General features: G+C 38.3%; 1 protein-coding gene across 1 annotated transcript; it reads left to right on the top strand.

Moving 5' to 3' along the window:
* Positions 1 to 15,841: 15,841 nt before the first annotated feature.
* LOC118192297 (uncharacterized) lies at positions 15,842 to 17,219 on the top strand. The gene has a single exon (XM_035363235.2). The coding sequence runs from the start codon at positions 16,149 to 16,151 to the stop codon at positions 17,103 to 17,105; it is 957 nt and encodes a 318-aa protein (XP_035219126.1). The 5' UTR covers positions 15,842 to 16,148; the 3' UTR covers positions 17,106 to 17,219.
* Positions 17,220 to 20,337: the final 3,118 nt, after the last annotated feature.

The raw sequence follows: 20,337 nt of genomic DNA on the forward strand, positions 1-20,337 counted from the left end.
TGAACCTGATAAAGCATGGGACATGAGAACAGAAATGTATTACAATCATCATGTCATCATTGTTTTCGAAAGCCAAAAGAACATCTCATGAAAGAACATCTTTTTTTCCTGGTTGTGGGATGGAGTAGAGTTGCTGCATCTTGAACAACCCACACTGATCTGAACAGAAACATGAAATGTTCTTATAGATATAAGAAATGAATTGAAAGTGAAAGTAAAAATGAAATTGTATTGGCTGGAAATATTTCTTGGCTGTTGAATGGGAAAAATATTTCCAGAGCTGGAAAAAAAAAAAACTCTTCCTTTTTTTCTATTAATTTGATGTCTTCACTTTGTTTATTTTGGAATGGAGAAACCCAAAGACTATGACTCATCCTTTCTAAAACATATAATTCCTAGAATGAGTCTTGGTCTATTTTTAGAAACAGTGAGACAACATTCCCACACAAAAGGGGGGTAGGGTTAATTTTTATCATGTCTAGAAGACATGATAAAAATTAACAAAAGTTTTCTTTTTTTTTTTTTTTTTTTTTTTACATCTCAGAATTTTTTTCTGAGCTCTGAAAATTTTTTCCCAGTCGGCAACCAAGTGAAAAATTTCCAATCGGCTTTTACTTTCACTTTCAACTCTTTTCTATAAAAGCATTCCACGTTTTCTACCTCATCTGCAGCTAGGATGTTTTTCCTTCTTCAAGAAGTGGAATTCTTTGGGAATACCTTACAATTTCACGAGCTAGCTGTTTCTTATATTTCGAGGAGATTTCAATGAAATTGTTTATAGATGTCACCTATTGCAGATGGGGAAAATGTCTATACTGGATCGCTGGAGACATCTCATCCAGATAGGTCACGTTATATTTTTTCCCACACCTAAATAAATTGGACATGAGCCATCCTTTTGTTTTCTCATCCAACAAAGATAGACACTGCAGACCGTTTTGGGTTTTCACTCTTCGCGAACCGAGACGAGCCGCAGCCACACTTTGCGTTTTCTCTGAGCGCAATAATGGATCACGTGAGCAGCCATTTTGTTTCCCATCTCACCCAGATAGGTCATGTTGTATTTTGTTTCATGCACCTAGCCAATTTTGGACATGAGCCATCCTTTTGTTTTTTTTCCATCGAACCAAGATGGACTCTGGAGACAATTTTGTTTCTCAACGGAAAAGTAAATTTTCTGAATGGGTGCCGGTGTTCGAATACTTTTGTGACCGACTGTACATGTTGGTCGACATTATCACTAGTAATAATGATATCGTCTAAATAGATAAATGTGGACTTTCCAAGAACAGGTTTTAACACAATGTCCATACATCGCTGAAATGTTGCCGGGGCCCCTGAAAGGCCAAACGGCATACGCAAAAATGCATAAGTGCCAGACTTGGTTATAAAAGCAGTCTTAGGCACGTCCTCAGGCCTATCCCCTATTTGAAAATAACCAGTCGTTAAGTCTAAAGTCGTCATATATTTGGTGGATGTTATGTTCCTTAGAATTTTCTCAATAATAGGTAACGGATATACCGGATATTTAGTTATGGAGTTTAATTTACGGTAATGAATCGCGAATCTCCACCTTTTTGGATGTGTCAAAGGATAGTCATTATTTTTCTTACATAAAACCACCGGGCTAGCATAACTACTTGAGATGGGCGTTATGATCTTTTTACGTAGCATATCGGTGATATGCCATTCTATAATTTTTCCTTATTCTTATCATACCGGTATGCTTTGTGGCGAACTGGCATTGAATCTCCGGTGTCAATACTATGGTTAGTAACCTGAGTAAATCCTGGAATATCACTAAATAACGAAGCAAATTCACTTACCACTTGTCGGATTCTTCCTTGCTCGTCATTAGGCAGGTGGTCAAGATTTAACCTTGGCGGTTCAACCTTTTCTACACGCACTGGTTTCATTGTCAGCTTAAGGGACGCTTCATTAAAATCCAGTGTAGCTTGTGCGCCTGAAAGAAAGTCTATTCCTAAGATCAAATGTGCTTGCAAATTCTTTACTATAAAAAACGTCACCTTTACTTGTTCGTCCTTGATACGGATATACAAAGGTACTTTACCTACGCAATTACATTGTTCTCCTAGCGCCGCTAATACTGTCGTATTATCCGCATTATATATGCGGTATTTGCGAAAATACTTTCTAAAAAAGACTTCTGCCACACAGGAACACTGCGCGCCGGTATCCAGGAGTGCGGTGGCTGGGATATTATTCACCAACACTTCAATCTTCGGAAGAGTCAAATTTTTCACCATTACTGTATTTAACTTGAAGGAAGAGGGGTTTTCTTGGCCTTCGGATTTCCGCACCCTCTCGTCAGCAGAAATCCGTTTTAGTTTAAATTATTTTTCATTTCCGTGCTTTCCTTCATTTCCACTGGCCTTGAGACTTTTTTCCTGGATTGCTATTGAACTGTCGACGTTCGATGGCTGTTTTTGAATGCTCGGGTTTCCTTGCCCACTGATTCGCTTTGCTTCGGTAGCCGTGTGCTTGAGTTTGCTGTAGTCTTGGCGCACCAAATTGGTTTCGCTGTTGATATTGGCGTCTTCTTTCAATGTCCGCCGTTCTTCTACTTTCAAACTGGATTGCTAGCTCAAATAACTTTTCCAGTGTAGTCGGATTTCTTAATTCAATAAAGTCTTGCACTTGGGGCAGTAACATCGGCAAAATCACTTGAATTATCTCAGGATCCGGACGGTTTCCATACAAGAGTTTGAAGACGTGAATTTTTCTTAATATAAAGCTTGAGAGGTTTTCGATTCTTTGTTGATATATACTAAAAAGTTCCGTTTCTAATTTCGCACGATCCCGTACAACAGGGAAGGCTTTTACTAGGGCAGTCTTGAAATTCTCGTAAGTATAGGTGGGACTTCCTGCTTGACCCAAGAGACTTCTGCCTATACATTTGAACCAGTTAAGCGCTTGGCCCCTCAAAGCGCTGGTAGCTAAGGTAACTTTTTGAAATTAGTGCACGGGGTAGAGCATGAAGTGGTCATCCAATTTTTCCAAAAAACTGGTTACCGGTGAGTTTCCATTAAATGTTGCTTCTGGTTTCATCGCAGCGCGCATGGTCTGGACGATGTAACCAAATCTTTCCAGGGCGGCAGCTGGCATTTCTGGATTCTGAGCCGCTTCTGCAGGCAGCACAGGTTCTTCTTGAAACTCGGCCATGGTTATTCTTCTTCGTTGGGCGCCACTATCAGGTTCAATGTTCCGTCTTACCTTTTTCGGGAACATGCAAGGACCTGACTCGGAACAGAGAGCTTACTAAAGCTATGTTCAAAACTGTGGGAAGTAGACAGGATACACAAGAAGGGTATACAAAACCCTTTATTTTTCTCTATTTACAATAACTTCCGTACTTCGGAATACACAGACCCGCTACTTGGGGTCTAACGTAAAAATATAAAAATAGAACTAAACTCTAATTTAACTTTAAAATAATAAACGTGGAAGATTGGCCTTATATTAACAGGAAGCCGTATGTAGTACAGAGAACTGTGAACACTACAATACGTTTAAAATTTATCAAGAGGATTAAAACCTCTGGCCTGGAAGGCAACCAGCAACTGCGTAAAACTTCTAAGGTAAGCGGCCTGCTTCGACTCACTACTTCCTCTCTCTCGCTTGGCAAAAAGCCACAACTTAAGTACTTGGCGTTCGCCATACAAACTTTGCATAAATACATTAACGCTTATAATTCTGGCCGGAAGTAGAAAATAAGAAGTGATAGTAAAGATTTAAAATAAAATAAACGTTAGTAAAACTTAAGATCTTTACATGCTTTAAAGGAAGCCACCAATACTTTTTATGTGAACAAGCCTTTCCTTTCCCTGCCTGCCAATATAAGAAATAGGATTAAAGAGAAAAGCCGGATCCGTAAAAGATGGCAAACCACCAGGGATCCACAACTGAAACACGAACTAAACTCTATGCAAAAAGAAATCAACAGAAGAACAAAGAACTTCAAAAACCAAAAATGGACCAATTTCCTAAATAACCTAGCTATAGAGGACAATTCCCTATTTGACATTTCCCGCAAATTCAAGAAACCTTATAAACCTATTCCACCTACCCATGGACCTAGTGGAACTTCATATACAGAAGAAGATAAAGCTAAATCTTTTGCGGACTATATAGAAAATACATTCACTCTTAATGCCAATGCCAATGATTTGAAAATTTCGGAGTGCCTATGGTTCAAAACCATTTACCTCCACATCAGAATTACTAAAAGTCAGCAGAAATAGGAAAAATTTGGCATAAGTGATTTACTTGATGCTCAATAGAGGGAGCCACAGGCTCGAGAAAGCTTAGGGATAGAGATAAGATAGTAAAAACTTAAGTATCATAATCTTTTTATAAGTTTTTAGGTTTTTATAATTTTTTTGTATTTTATATTTAAAATTTTTTTTGGTTTTTATAATTTTTTTATACACAATACAAACACTAAAGCAAAAAGCGGATAGGAAAGAGTTTACGATTAATAGGCTCATTGGCATGTGGCTTGTGTAGGATAGTGCAAATAATAAAAAGGGGACGCGATGAAAATATTCATAGGCAGATTTTAAAATCTGCGGGAGATGTGATTCTATGTGAACAGATTGATAACTTTGCTAGAAGATCTTGATTGCAGGTATTGATGATGGATAAAGCAATTATATGGCAGCTCGCTGAAGAGACGTCCTTCCTTCATGGCGCGGGGGCTGGAACTGATGTTGAGATGCTTAAATGCTTAAATGCTAATTGCTTATGCTTATATTAGCCCAGTTGGGCTTTAATAAGCTATATTGATCTAATCCCCTAAGGACAATCAGAATGTCAACTATCAGCTAGTTCCCAGCCAGGAAATCGGAGCGGGTAAGGAAAAGAGGGCCCATCGGCCATAGTGACAAAGTCCAATCATCAAAGTAACTTAACTCTTACCCCTGAGACAAGAGTAATAATCACGTGTATGGAGCTATGAAGATGCAAAAGAAATGAAAATACATGAAATGTGCATAGGATACAGTGTTGAACATGTAATAAACAAATGAAAGTGAAGTAATGTACGCATAAAAATGTGTTATTTACATATTTGAAAACGAGTGGGCTAAGTGACAAAATTGTGATCCCTCATTCTGTGAGCCGTAAAAGGCCTGATATTGTAGTCCTCAGGAATGCAGACATAGTTCAGTACAGCATTAAAGTTTCCTTTACTGCAATTCAAGCCTTTGTCAAAGAACTTGCTGTTAAGTTTTTGCAGATATTTGTCAATATATTCAACTTGTAAATCATCGTGCAGGAGTTTGTTACGGATGTAAAAATGCGCTCCTGTCATGGTGCGTAAGATTGTGTTTTGAGTCACCTGCAATTTGTTGATATCTGAGCTCGTAGCAGTCGCCCAGACAGGGGACGCATAACACATAATTGGTCTTAAAATGGAAATATAAATCTGTCTTTTCCTTCTCAGATCTAACTGCGAGCTGCGCCCTAGCAGTACTTGTAATTGTTGAGCAATTCCTCTGGTCTTGTTTGCAATGTAATTGACATGCGTACTCCACGTGAGTCTTCGATTCAAGTAAACACCTAAATACTTGGCCTTGTTTACCATCGGGACACGTTGGCCGAATAGGTAAAGTGGCTGAACTGAGACCAGTATTTTCTTCCTTCTAACAAGAAGTAGCTGTGATTTAGTCGCATTGATGGAAATCTTCCACCTGGAGCACCACTCCTCAATGTCCATAATTATATCCTGCATAACAGAAATTGCCCTGTTAGGCTGAATAGATCTGACCGCTACAGCGGTGTCATCCGCATAGCAGGCCAGCAATGTATTTCTGTTGAGTTTATCCCGCGGGAAATCAGCCGCATAGAAAAGATAGAGTACTGGGCCAAGACAGGACCCCTGGGGGACGCCTGCAGCGATAGTTTTGTATCCAGAATGACTTTGCTTGCAGCTAACTGTAAAGTAACGATTTGCAATATAAGATCTGGTGAGTAAGATCAGTTCTCTAGGCAAATTCATCATTATCAATTTATATATTAAGCCCTCATGCCAGACACGGTCAAATGCTTTGGCCACGTCCAGCATGAGCACTGCAGTACAACTCTTATGATGCAGAGCAGAGCCGATAAATTCCACAAGCCTAATCAGTTGTTTAGATGTGCAAAGTTCGCTCCTAAATCCATACTGATCTTCCGGAAGTACCTGTAAATAAGGCTGGAATTTCCTTAAAATTATTCGTTCAAAGATCTTGCCTATATTAGAGAGCAAGCTTATGGGCCTGTGATTTTCCGCCTTAGTGATGTCTTTTGCAGGCTTCGGTAGTAGGAAAACTTTTGCGTACTTCCAGCAGTCCGGAAAGTAGCATAACGTAATGCATATATTAAAAATGCTGGAAAGTCTTGTGATTCCACCGCGCGGGAGGTTCCTGATCATTAAATTTGTAACTCCATCAATACCTGGGGCTTTCTTGGGGTTCAATTTGGAGATAATATCCGTAACTTCTCTTGGATTAGTTAAACCATCGGCATTTAGAGCCGTGGGAGCACCTAGCCATTCTTCTACTTTCATTCTGACTTGGGTCTCAAAGTGAATATTACGAGGTGTCTGATTGGGAGAAAACTGCTTTTCAAGATGTGAAGCAAAAATCTGACATTTGTCAGTATCTGAATAAGCAGTGACGCCGTTGTCAATAATTGGCCTATCACACTGATGCGTCCTCTTTAACATTTTTGTAAACTGCCAGAAGGCATCACTGTCTAAGTTTAACTCCTCCATTTTAACATTCCAAGCCTCACACTTTAATTTATGCATTTCAAGCTTAATATGCTTACTGATCCTATTTAACTCCGTTTTAATAATTGGGTCCCAGGTGATATTATACCTCCTTCGCAGCCTGTTTCTTTCGGCTATGAGAGATTTGACGTACCTTGGAATCTTAGCGATTTTACAAGACCTTTGAGTAACCTTGGTGGCCTCATAGTAAGAGTCATTAAGACATGTAGTAAACTTATCAATCTCCTTGTCAATATCAGAAGGGCTTTTCATAGCACCTAATTTAGGGAGCCTCACTTTCACAACATTGTGGTACATTCTCCAGTCGGTATGGGTCTTAACATTCGTATAATTAATACTGGTGACCCCTAGTGTAGCAATCACAGGAGTATGATCAGAGCTTAAGTCGTCTCGAACCTCCAGCACCATATTAATTCCTGTATTAGTCAAGATGATATCTAGAATATCAGGAGTGTACCTGATGTTGCTGGGCCTGAACGTCGGTACGTCAGGCGCAAATATACCAACTGGGTGGTTACTGATATACTCTCTCAGTACTTTACCATTGTGATTAGTGCTACGGCAGCCCCAATCTTTATGCTTACTATTGAGGTCGCCACCAACAATCATTATTGAAGAATCCGGAATAATATTTTGTAACATTTCCTCAGTTAGCCTATTAGTAGGGGGGTTGTAGATTGCCGCAAATAAGGTATCTCCAATCTTAGGCAAGCTAATAGAGGCAATCACAATTTCATAGCCCTTGTCTCTTTCAGTCGAAATTAAACAAGATGAATATTTACAATGAACGTAGATGAGTGCTCCACCTCCTCTGTGATGTAACCTATCACATCGGTAGGTTCTATAATTTTTGATGCTAACTCTGTCTCCTGGGGTGATGTGCGTCTCGGAGATCAGGCAAATATCAATGTCGTTCTCATACATAAAGTCCTCCAACTCATCTTTCTTTCCTCTTATGTTGTTAGCATTCCACACTAACATCTTGATTGGCCTAAAATTATTATCTTTCCTATCCATGATTGGGTTCATTATTGACCGCGTTGAAACTACTAGCATTGGCGCTAGGAGCTAAATTTACTTGTAGAATGCCGGAAGCCTTAATAGCCTCAACAAGGTTTTTAAGCCCTTCAAAAATACTTCTAGCTTCATCTAGAGTATTCATTGTTTGCCCGCCAACAGCGGCGGCATAAGATTTATTGATAATTACTCTATCACTGAAATTCTTCAAAGGCGGATTTTGAGTATTTATTTTGGGAAAATTCGGGCAACCCCTGTAGTTGCTTGTATGATCTAATTGGCAATTTATACACTTAGGTTTATCTTCTCTTGGCTTGGGGCAGTCTTTTGAATAATGATCGCCAGCGCATTTCATGCATTTCGGGTCATGCATACATCCTGCCTGGGCATGATGAAATGCTTGACACCGAAAGCATTGTACCGGCCCTTTCCTTCCTTTGTAAGCTTCTACTTTAACATTCAGCAAACATAATTTAGTTATATTATGTATCCCTCTCGCTTTTTCATTCCTCTTCAAAATAACTAGAAACAGGGGCAGATTAAATTTTTCTCCATTTCTGCGTCTTACTAATTGCGAGACTCGTTCAACTGGGAAACCTCTATCTATCAGTTCATCAGATATCTCTGAGGTTGGCGTGTCGATCGGTAAGCTGCGTATAACAACTTTAACCTTCTTGTTTTCGGGTAAAATAAATGAGTGATATTTCACTCCTTTGGCATTAAGTAATGCAGTTAAACTCTTATGAGTTTCTATACTGTCAACTTTTAGCTCATAGTGGTCTTGAGCTTTCATTATACCTGATTTTAGCTTAATTCCTGCATCTTTAAACATTTCCTTATATTTTGACCAGGAGTATTTACCATCCTGTATAATAATCGGGGGAGCTTTATTGCTCACTTTATTTGGATGTATGAATTTATCCACATCCTGCTCATTATTTTCGGCAGAATTGGTACCAGTTTCATGATCATGAGCATCACCTATTAGCCCAGCCGGGCACGTGACCTCATCTGCAGCACCGATAGGCCGCACCATGCTTTCCGTCTGAGACGTACTCGCAGCCGGCTTTTCGGGGATCTCACTAGATGGCGCCACATTAGCGTGGGCTTTATCCATATTATCCACGTCTGGGGCTGTATCCATATTATCATAAGTTATTTCCGTGGTCCGCTCAGCTGTCGAAACTTCTGACAAAACAGAGGAATCCGTCAGAGTAGACTTTCGAGAGGGTTTTCTTAGTCTTCTAGTAAAATCTCCTTTAGGACCTGAGTCCGTGTCGGAGCTGTCTTCATTCAGTGCTTTATGTTTTTTCGACTGCTCTTCATCTGAGCGCGCAGGGCTGCTGGCTCGTCTGACATTAGTTTTGTTGATTCCAGTTATTGAAGAATCACTGTCATTAACCTTAGGAGCAGGGATGTTTGGTTTGGGAAGAGAAGTAGAAGAACGATCAGCGTTCAGTTCTCTGTCAATGAAAAGTTTGAGGCGTCGAAGGAATTTAAGGTCTCGTGCGTCCTTAGATGAGAGAGATCCATCAGCTTCTTTGATGCATTCTAAGTTGGTAATCTCAGAGGCAATAAAATCAATCATTCGATCCATGGTGGAGCGGATGGCAGAAAATGAAGCAGCGGAGAAAGCAACCAGAGTCTATTGCAATGCCGACCTACTGTTACAGCGGCATGCACTCTGATCAGGTATAATAAAAGAAGAGTTCTAATATCACAAAATCAGGAGCGAGCAGATGCACGTCTTAAAATGTGAGCGATAATTCCTGATGTTGAGAGGGCGTGTCTAGCCCTTTTGGATGGCGGGTAGATGTCGAACTCTCGGCCAATCACGGCTCTCGGTCTCTTCTGTGAGCTGCGAATAGCAGGATCGTATGCTGGCATCTGTTGAAGTGCTCGATTATCAATCTGTTCAATTTTAAGGAATAAATTTTGAATATGTTTTTTGATAAGATAATCAACAGGTTTAATGTTAAGGTCCGAATGAATCACATCTGTACGGACGTACCAGGCTGCGTTTAGGGCCATACGTAAAGTTTTACTTTGAAAAGATTGAAGTTTTTTCACATGAGTTTTTGCAGCAGTACCCCAGATTGTACATGCATACATAAAGACAGGTCTTATAATTGATGTATAGAGAAGAATTTTGTTTTTAATTGACAGATGGCTCTTTCGAGCTAAAAAGGGGTAAAGTTGGGCTCTAGCACCTTTCGCTTTGTTGAGAACATTTTCAATGTGAAGGCGCCAGAGTAATTTTGAATCAAGTACAATTCCTAGGTACTTGTAAGAGTTTGATCAGGGAACATAGTCATCAAAGAACTTAATATTAATGGAAGGGTACGGGAGGGGGCTACGTTTGAAGATCATAGCAGCACATTTAGCAACATTAATTTTTATTTTCCAAGTGATGAGCCAGTGCTCAAGGCTAGAGAGATATCTCTGAATGATTCGGACCAGGTTTTCAAGGCGTTTGTGTTGGGCTAGGATGGCCGTATCATCTGCATAAAGTGCAAGAGTGATACTAAGTGATTTTGGTATGTCATTTATGAAAATGTTGAACAAAATTGGGCCTAAAAGTGACCCTTGGGGGACGCCGCTTAGTATAGGACGGGGTGCCGAAATGAAAGAATTAACTCGTACAGAAAAAGATCTATTAGTGAGGTACGAATTAATTATATGAATTAAATGGGCCGAAACGTCAAGTCGTATGAGCTTGATAATGATTCCTATATGCCAAGTCCTATCAAATGCTTTGGCTATGTCAAGAAATAAAGCGCCAGTAAGCATTTTGTTACGAAACCCTTCGTGAATGAACTCCACTGTCCTCAGCAGCTGGCGCGTAGTGCAGTGTTTTGCTCGAAATCCAAATTGTTCATCAATCAGAACGTTGTGATTTCGGAGAAAATCATTCAGGCGTTTAAGTAACACAAATTCGTATATCTTTGATAACGATGATAGGAGGCTGATAGATCTGTAAATTTGAGGATTTGAAAGGCTTTGGCCTGGTTTTGGAATAGGCACAATGAGTGCTTGTTTCCAGCTTTGAGGAAAATAGCAATGCTGTATCATAAAATTTATAAGCATTACTAAGAAAAATAGATAACTGGTGGGTAAATTTTTAATCAGACGATTAGAAATAGAGTCCATACCAGGGGCTTTTTTGTGTTTGAGCTTGGTAATGTATTCACTTACCTCGCTCATGGATGTATATTGTATTTCTCTCGCGAAAGGCGAGGAGAGGAAACGTTCAACATCTTGTGGGAATGAATTTGCGTTGTTCGCAAAAATTCCTTCATTATGTGGTGTAAATTGAGTTTGAAGAGATTTAATTCGGATTTCTCAGCGTCTGTGTGAGCCACCGCTGCGTCCGTAGCTAAGGACGGAATGTGAGATTTGTGCTTGCGTAGGCGGGCTGATGCGCGCCAAAGACTGTTATCATTGGTCGTTAGGGACTGAATGTAATTCGTGTATTGTGATTGGAAGAACTGGTCACATGATGCCTTGATCTCATTTTGGAGAGTACGGAGTTGAATTTTTAAGCTAGGATTTCTATTTCTTTGCCAAAGTCTCCGTACTTTATTCTTTTCTTTAATTTTGAGTTTAATTTCTTGAGGTAATTTACGAAAATTGGGTCTATAGGTGGGTTTTGATACTTCCTTATAAGTATCTGTTAAGATGGTCGTTAATTGATCAACTGCAGAGTCTATATCATGGCTGGATTTAATTTCAAGGGAGGGCAAATTTTTACTTTTAAGTTTGAAACAAAAATTGTCCCAGTTTGTAGAGACGAGTGCCGGAGAATTTTGATTAAAAATAGTACAGTTAAGGTCTATGATCACGGGGTTGTGATCCGAAGATAAACAGTTTTCAACAGTCACGTGATATCCAAAAGGGATATTTCGAAAGAGTGCTAAATCAATGAATGAAGGGGCACCGAGTGAACCATATCTAGTGGGGGAATGCGGCGCAATAATTTTAATTTGGGCGCACTGAGCCCATTTTAGAAGGCCACGACCAGCAGGGTTTGATCTGTGACAACGCCAATGCTGATGGTGACAATTTAGATCACCAGCTATGATTAGATTGTTGGATAAGGTGAGCAATTTGTTAAAATCTACCACAGGTAAATTTCCACCTGGTGGAAGATAGGCAGAGATCATTACAAGGGAGGGCGAATTTTGAATGAAAATTTCGATGATTGTTGCCTCGAGTTTGCTCATACTCGGAGTGTCAATTCTTTTGTGAGGTATTGAATTTTTAATATAGACACAAGTGCCACCATGATAAACATCACGAGTATTAGAAGCTTGTCTGTCATTTTTATATAATGCATAATTTGCAAGCTTGGGAGCTCTCCCTGGCTGGAGTTTGGTCTCTTGGACAAAAATAATATCAAAATCTTTCTCTTCTACATAGTCTCTAAACTCATGGAATTTGGATAGGATGCCATTTGCATTCCAGGTGCATAGTTTTAAGTTTTTCAATCCTTTCAAAGTATTGAATTTTACTGACTGGGGATATCAGAGAATTGGAGAGAAATATAACTCTCAAAGATGTAGTATGCCGCGTCAGCACCAGATGGAGCCACTCTGAGCTGCGGTAAGGCGTTTTTGAATACCAGAAGTAATTTGCTCTGGTCAATACCAGGCTGATTAGAAATTTGAATTATAGCCAAAAGGATTTCGGTACAATTTAGTGTCGAATTAGCTCCTAAGGGGACCGATAGATTTGGAATAAGTGGGGGTGCAGTCTGTTGCATACCCGTAAGGGCAGCAGAGTATGAAACTCCAGGGCGAATATTATTTGCACTGAGAGTGTGTGCAGCCGGCAGTGTTGGAAATGTATTATGTTGTAAGTTAAATTTGTTCGTGTTGTCAACGGTCTGACTGGGTTTGGTACTTGGCTTTGGAGGTTGTCTGTTTTTGGAGTCGGGAAACTTCGGGCAGGAACGCCAGTTTGCAGCATGATTTCCTGAGCAATTTGCACATTTGTTTGGCTCTTCGTAAGGTTTTGTACAGTCTTTAGCTTGATGCGGCCCAGCACATCTGACGCATCGTCTTGGTAAGGTGCAGACTTCAGACGAATGAAAAAATCCCTGGCAACGCCAGCATTGGGAGGGACCCTTCTGTCCTTTGAAGTGCTCCATAGAGACTTCGGTTCCAAGGAGTTCAGTTATTGAATATATTTCATCAGCTTTTAGGCTGTTATAGATTTGCAAATAAAAGAGGGGCATCGGCATCTTAGTTTTCCACTTTTTCAGTTGAGAGATTTTATGAATTTTGAAGCCAAGCACTTCAACCGCAGTCTGCACAATGTTGAGTGGTGTATTGGAGGGTAATCCCCTAATGAAAACCTTAAGTGGTCTGTCTGCTTTAAGTGTGTGTGATTTGAATTCAATGTTATTTTCTGTGAGGAATCTTACAACTGTTCTATAATCAGTTTCATTAGTGGTTGTGAGTCTAAGAAAGTCTATGTCTTGTTTGGAAAGAACAGTTGGTGCATGTCGGCGTAACTGATTGAGGAGAAAGAACCAATCAGCACGCGGTTTTATGAAAATTGGAGGTGGTGCTTGAATTTTTGGTGTTTGAGTGACAGCCGGCTGCTGAGTCGAGTGTTCAGTGTTATCAGAGTTTTGTATGTTTGTGAAAGAATTAGATGTTGTAATGTTTTCATTATCATTAGTGTTGGGTAATGTTTTTTTGGCAATTAGATGTTTAAGAGGAACTGCAAATCCTTCATTATCTGTGGGTCTAGTGCGTTTTTTAGATTCGAATTTGGAAGTATCTTTTGGAGGATTTTGATTGGCTGAGGATGAGGGTGGATTTGAATTTTGAGTTTTAGGATCAGAATTTTGGATTTTAGGATCAGAATCAGGGGTTTTGGTAGATTTTTTGCATTCTTTGAAGAATTCCTCTTCAGTAGCAGGGAGGGTAAATAAATTAATGCCTAGTTTAGTGCAGAGGGTATGCAAGGAAAATAAAACTTTCTCACCCTCATCCTGCAACTGCTTGATCATCAATTCCTTGTTAGGTGTTTCCGTTCTTTGAAGTCGCTGAATATCAAAAAGGAGGTCTGTGTGGCGAGTTTTCAGAGAATAAATTTGGATTGCGCTCTTCGACAGCTCAAGTGCAGAAGGAGAAGCAGGTGGAGTAGATGCAGTAATTTCCATTTCAGTTTGTATCTGTAGAGGCGGAGGAGAAGTAGATTGTTTGCCCTCTGGCGGCGCCGTATTCTGGATTCCGTTCGCATTGACATTACGGAGCTCAGAGCTCGTACGTCCATCGCTGTTAGCAGCCATCGCTGATGTCGAACTGTTCCACTCTTAATCCCACTCCGTACGACAATAACCATATTGAACGGGTCAACCAGGTGGTCAATAACTTCCTTAACACCCCTGCTCCGTAAAACTTCACTTTCCTGACTACCCCAACAATCGTTGCCAACACCATCAGCGCCTTACAAACGAAGAAAGCCCCAGGGCACGATGGCATCTCGACCAAAGCACTGAAGCATCTTCCGATCAACGCTCTTACCTGCCTAACTAAGATAATCAACAACATTATCAAATTCGCTCATTTTCCTAACTCATGGAAGCAAGCTATAATAATTGTTTTTGCTAAACCGCAACAAAATCCAACTCTTCCACAGAACTATCGCCCTATCAGTTTACTTAGCCACCTGTCTAAAGTTACTGAGAAAATCCTACTTGTCCACATCCAAAAAATTCACCCTTCCATGAATTTTCTCCCAGAAGAACAATTCGGTTTTCGTAATCATCATAGCACTTGCCACCAACTTCTTAGAGTTATCAACATTATCACTGAAGGCCAGAACTGCAAGCTTCCGACCGGTGCTACATTTCTCGATATCACGAAAGCTTTACAAACTAATCACTCTCAATTTCCAGATCATTTTATTCGCTTAATAGCCTCTTTTCTCAGCAACAGAACATTCAGAATCAAAATCGGTGATGCTTACTCTACCATCAGAGTAATCAATGCTGGTGTCCCACAGGGGTCGGTACTTTCGCCGTACCTTTTTAATATTTATACACAAGATATCCCTAAAGACCCTTCTGTTCATCTTGCACTCTTTGCCGATGACACCGCCATACTTACTAAAGCCTGCACTGTTATCGCCGTAAGAAACCAACTGCAAAACTATCTCATAAAACTGGAAAGATGGCTCACCCTTGAGAGGATTAAAATTAACACTGATAAAACTCAGGCAATAATTTTCTGTAAAGGAAACAGGAAATACTATCCTCCACCCCCTGAAATATTTGACGAAGAAATAGACTGGATTAATGAAAGCAAATACCTTGGAGTCACCCTTGACCAAAAACTTACCTTCAGAACCCATTTCCGGTCCGTAGTACAAAAATTTAAAATCACCACAGCTACTATGCGACCTCTTCTTGGTAGAAAAAGCAACTTATCTACTACAAACAAATTAATTCTATATCGCTCCATACTGCGCCCAGCTCAGCTCTTCTTTCACCGATCTGGGGACATGCAGCTAAAACGAATATTAAACAATTACAAATTCTACAAAATAAAATTTTACGAGAAATTATCAATGCTCTTTGGTATATTCACAACATCTATATTCACAGAGACCTTCGAATGGAACTTATTCAAGAGTATATTAAACGATTAGCGGTCAACTTCTTTTATTCAGTACAAACCCACAGTAATAGCACTCTCAGACACTCCCGGCGTCCCAGAGAAAAACATCGCTACCCTTGTGACATCCTCCAAACATAAGATTCACAACCTTAATTGACTCATTCACGCAAAACTGACTCTGCGGTTTTACCACCCGCGGCTACATCTTATAACGACACTGAACTTGACACCCCCTCTTTTTTTCGCCGCCGCTAGTGCGGACCTCATTCTCTTTCATCCGCCTCCCACACTCCTTTCACACTTCTCTTTCTCCTCCCATCCGATCTTTATCAGAAGTCGAGTAAAAGATCTTGACACTCGAGAATAAAATACGATCTGTGTGTATTTTATTCTCGAGTGTCAAGATGTAGAAACACGATCTTCATTATCATAATCAGATCAGGGGTACAAGATTTTTTTTTTTTTTTTTGAGTCGTGTACATTAGCCTTGGCGGAGGTACAACAGATCATCGTCATCAACATCATCATAATAAACAGCAACATAATTCAAGAATGCATTGAAGGAAGAGATTATTGAGATGTGATGAGTACATGATGCTGTGGTATTAAGGTAGATTACCTCATACCTAAATCTTTGCAATAAGGCAGTAAGTTCTGTATTACGTTGCTGCATTTTGGTAGTAGAATTATTTACTGCAAAATTTAAAATGACTGAAAATGTACGAAATGAAGTACGCAAACGAAGACCAATTAGTCTCCAAGAAAAACTAGAATTTTTAAAAATGATCGATAGTGGGCGGCCTTTATTAGCAGTAGCTCGTGAATTTGGAATTCCGCCTTCTACTGCGAGAACTATTGTGAAAGAAAGGCTGAAAGTAAAGCTTTTATCAGAGCATTACAATGTCCCTCCTGGCCGGAAAAGGATGCGACTTGGATTATTCAGGGATGTGGAGGAAGCTCTTCATATGTGGTTTCGTCAGATGAGAACCAAAAACTGTAAGGTTAATGGACCAATGCTAAAACAAAAAGCGCGGGAATTCGCTCAATATTTAGGGCATACAAATTTTGAAGGAAGTAGTGGTTGGTTGTCTCGATTTAGAGAAAGATATGGTTTGTCAGTAAAGGCCATGGAAGGAGACGGAAATATTAATGTTGTTACAGGCATTGGTATGACGGACGAGGAAATTGTGGCTACTGTTTGTGCTCATAATATGCATTCCGAAGCACTGTTGAATAAATGTTCTACGAACTCTGAAGAAATTGTAACAGATATCTGTCCTAACAGTATAGTTTCAGCAAATTATTGTGAGGAAGCAGACAGAAAGACAGACGAATTGAGTTCAGAAACTTCTAAATTTGATTCACCTTTAGAAACATCTAAATTTGATTCATCTACAGAAACACCTAAGTTTGATTCATCTTTAGAAACATCTAAATTTGATTCTTCAACTAGTTTTCAGGAATTTAATTTATCCATTGGGTTGCGAGAAGCAATAAATTTAACTGAAAAATTGTCTTGTTTTTTAAAGCAGCAGGATTCTGTTCCAGACCATGTATGGAAATCATTGAGTACAGTTGAAGATTTCATTCTGCTTGACTTAACTGAGAGACATAAACAGAGAAAAATTACTGATTATTTCAAATCACAAAGCATTAAATTGTAGAGAGGTACTTGTAAAAAATGTTATGCCGTCCTATTAGTAAAAGAAATGTTTGAATAGTATGCATTATCTACAAAAATAATGGATAAAATGGTAGATTTATATATTGAATCGAAATAGATGTTTAGCTCTCATTTTTGAATTCAACAATTTTTCTTTACTATACAGATTTCACATTTAGTTTTAATTATACACATTTTTATAAATGTGAAATAGGCTTATATTTTAAAATGAATATTGGATAGTAAATCTTAGTTTGTTTCTGATTTTTACAGTTGCATGAATTCTACATGGTAATAGAGGAAAACAGGATAGTGCATATTTTGAATATTTTCTCTTTTCCTGTCATATAAAAAAACTATTTGCTATATATATTACAGTTGCAGATAATATAACAAAAATATTATAACTGAATTTACTGATTTAAATTACATAACATGTAACTTTTAACTAAGTATTTTTCTCTGTTTGTATTTTTAAAATACTGACTATTTTTTTATTTTGTTTTATATAGTCATTTAATAACAGTGTACATTTCCAGTAGTATTTGTGGAATTGTTTACATACATTGTAAACATTTATATTGTTCATCTTCTGTTAATTATAGTTAAAGTACTTACATAATATCCTGCAATGGAGATGTTGGCACCATCAACTGGCAGTACTTCTTAGTTGGCCTCAGGCCACAAAACATGGGTTCTTGGGCCAGAGTCCTATCCCAGATTAACAATATATGTGATAAACGTAGTATGAAAACATAACGTATAAATGCTATAATAAAATATAATAAGCAGAATAGTTCTTGTAGGTTGAAAAAATGATGGCAAATTGTTTGTAATAAAGGCTATATGAAATGAAGTATGTTAGTCGATATCAAAGCTTGTATGTAAAGCACTGATGGAGAAGTGTAAGCAATGAGATGGGTCAAATGGTACACGTGACTAAAAGTTTAACAATTGGCTGGTGGAAGCTTGGCTATTGGCTGAAAGTAAGGAAAGAACCAGAGCACAGAAAACTACAGGCTTTGTTCTAAATAATAACATACAAATAATAACACAAACAGAAATAACATGTTATAAGAGCATACGAGTCAAATGAAATAAAAGCACAATAAATGAATACAATAATCAGTCTAAATGTCTAAGAATGGCTCCAGACCATCCTGTTAACTGCATGGTAAGGATCATAATTTAGCATTGAAATTAGACAGTTAACCCTGGAAATTCTGTTAAAATTTTTGTAATAAATACAGTAACAGGTTTTATGGCAAATTCTTCGTGTATAGTTGTATTACGGTAGAATCAGCGAGCACAAGCAATTTCACGTAGTGTAATGTTTTGACTAATTTACAGTCTCCGAAACGTGGTTTTACATACAAAACCCCAGACAGGACATACATAGGTAATAATAGGGCACAACATGGCCTTATATATGAGTAACTTGTCAAGGTATAAAACTGAGTTCCAGCAAATTGAGGGGGAAAGAGTAGCTTTACATTTACGAAACTTAGAGATTACATGTGTAATGTGAGACTTCCATATTAATCCTCAGTCAAGTATAACACCAACTGGCAGTACTATATGAAACATTATATGCTTCAATTGCATAAAGGAAGAGATCTGCAGCAAGCCTTTATGTGTTGTTTTTATAAAAGGAAATAATGTGAATATTGTTAATCCGATAACTTTGGGAAAAGCCTAGATATGCAAAAATTACAAAGTGACTTATTGCCATGGAGGCAAGTGGTAGTAAATAATTGAGCGAGGAAGCAGTAATTAAAAGTTATCTGCTAGGATCGAAGGATTTTCTCGAAGGACTGACAAATCAGAAGAATTTAATTGTTGCAATGAGTTTTTTAATTTTAAGCTGTGCACTGTCAGTCACATAAGTAGAAATTATATATATATTTATATGGTATCTATTTCTGTAGAATGTATAGATATTTTTTAATAGCTATAAGTACATACGATTCTAAATTAAGAAAAAAATTGAAATGTCATTTAATGTTATACATCTACAGATTTTCAACTTGAATCATTTGTAAATGTAATCTTTACATGTCATATTTTAAAGAACAGATTTTTATGATAATCGAAATCAGATATTATTACTATTCCATTAAGAACTTCCAGCTGCAACGTTTTTGTTGTTAACTGTATAATATGGTTTCTGTTTCAGTCTGGCCTGGATGGAAAAAATACCACAGCTAGAAAGTTAAATACTTATAGTGATAAGAGGAACATAAAACAAAAAACATGAGTATGTACGTCTTATCATTATGTAGAATACTACCTAGTTGAGACTCACCAGCGGCCGAGCAGTAAAGTCACTGAACATGAAGAGTTTAGTCCAAGGTTCGAATCTCACAAACGGGCTGGCTGCATGGGTATTTTCATGGTTTTCCCCATGTGTACCATGTATACGAGCCCATTTTCCTAAGAAAATCCTCCACGAAGACAGCTCCCGAGGCTTTGCCATAATCACATAAACCAAAGCAAACCAACCACATAACTGAATTCCTGTTATAGCCAAATTGTGTTGGCCCTGATAATATATTCGATGGATTATTTGCAACACTTGCTGAATTGCAGCCCTGAGAAAATGTGTGTTCAAAATGAATTTTTGGGTATGTTTTATATATTGTTTATTTTAAATAAATTACTTAAAATTATATTACATTACATAATAAATTTAAATTTATATTAAACTTCTTCTGTAAATATATATTAAATAAACTGTATTGTGTAGATATTATTTAATAGAAATATAGTAGAATAAATTCTCGGTTTCCATCGCTCATCAACAGCAAGTTTCATTTTTGTGAATTCTTACAATATTTGGCAATACATCACACGTTTTTCATACTGATGCAGTTTTCTCTCATCAAGGTTGCTATAAACAGGAAGTACATTTTATTGTGTCGTATACATTTCAACCATAAGGTTGCAAAGATTATATTATCTCTTTGTAAGATTTTTTACAGCAAAGATAAAAGTAAATCTGCATATTAGTTTATTTTATGTTTAAAGATATTTAGATATCAGCCAGCAGCTTAATATGCAGGCAACAATACTATTCCTGACAGCTTCTATGGTTGCCACAATGCTTGCAGGAAAACAGTGTTGTAAGCAAGCTTTTAGGGTTGCCACAACATTCATAGGAAAGTAGAGTTGCTGGCACTGTATTGTGAACTTCAAGCCGTAGAGTTCCTCACTTTGTAAATGCTACATTACAG

The sequence above is a fragment of the Stegodyphus dumicola genome, chromosome 4, assembly GCF_044657685.1.
Source record: "Stegodyphus dumicola isolate Sdum_Otavi_A_Nest chromosome 4, ASM4465768v1".
Classification (NCBI taxonomy): Eukaryota; Metazoa; Arthropoda; class Arachnida; order Araneae; family Eresidae; genus Stegodyphus; species Stegodyphus dumicola.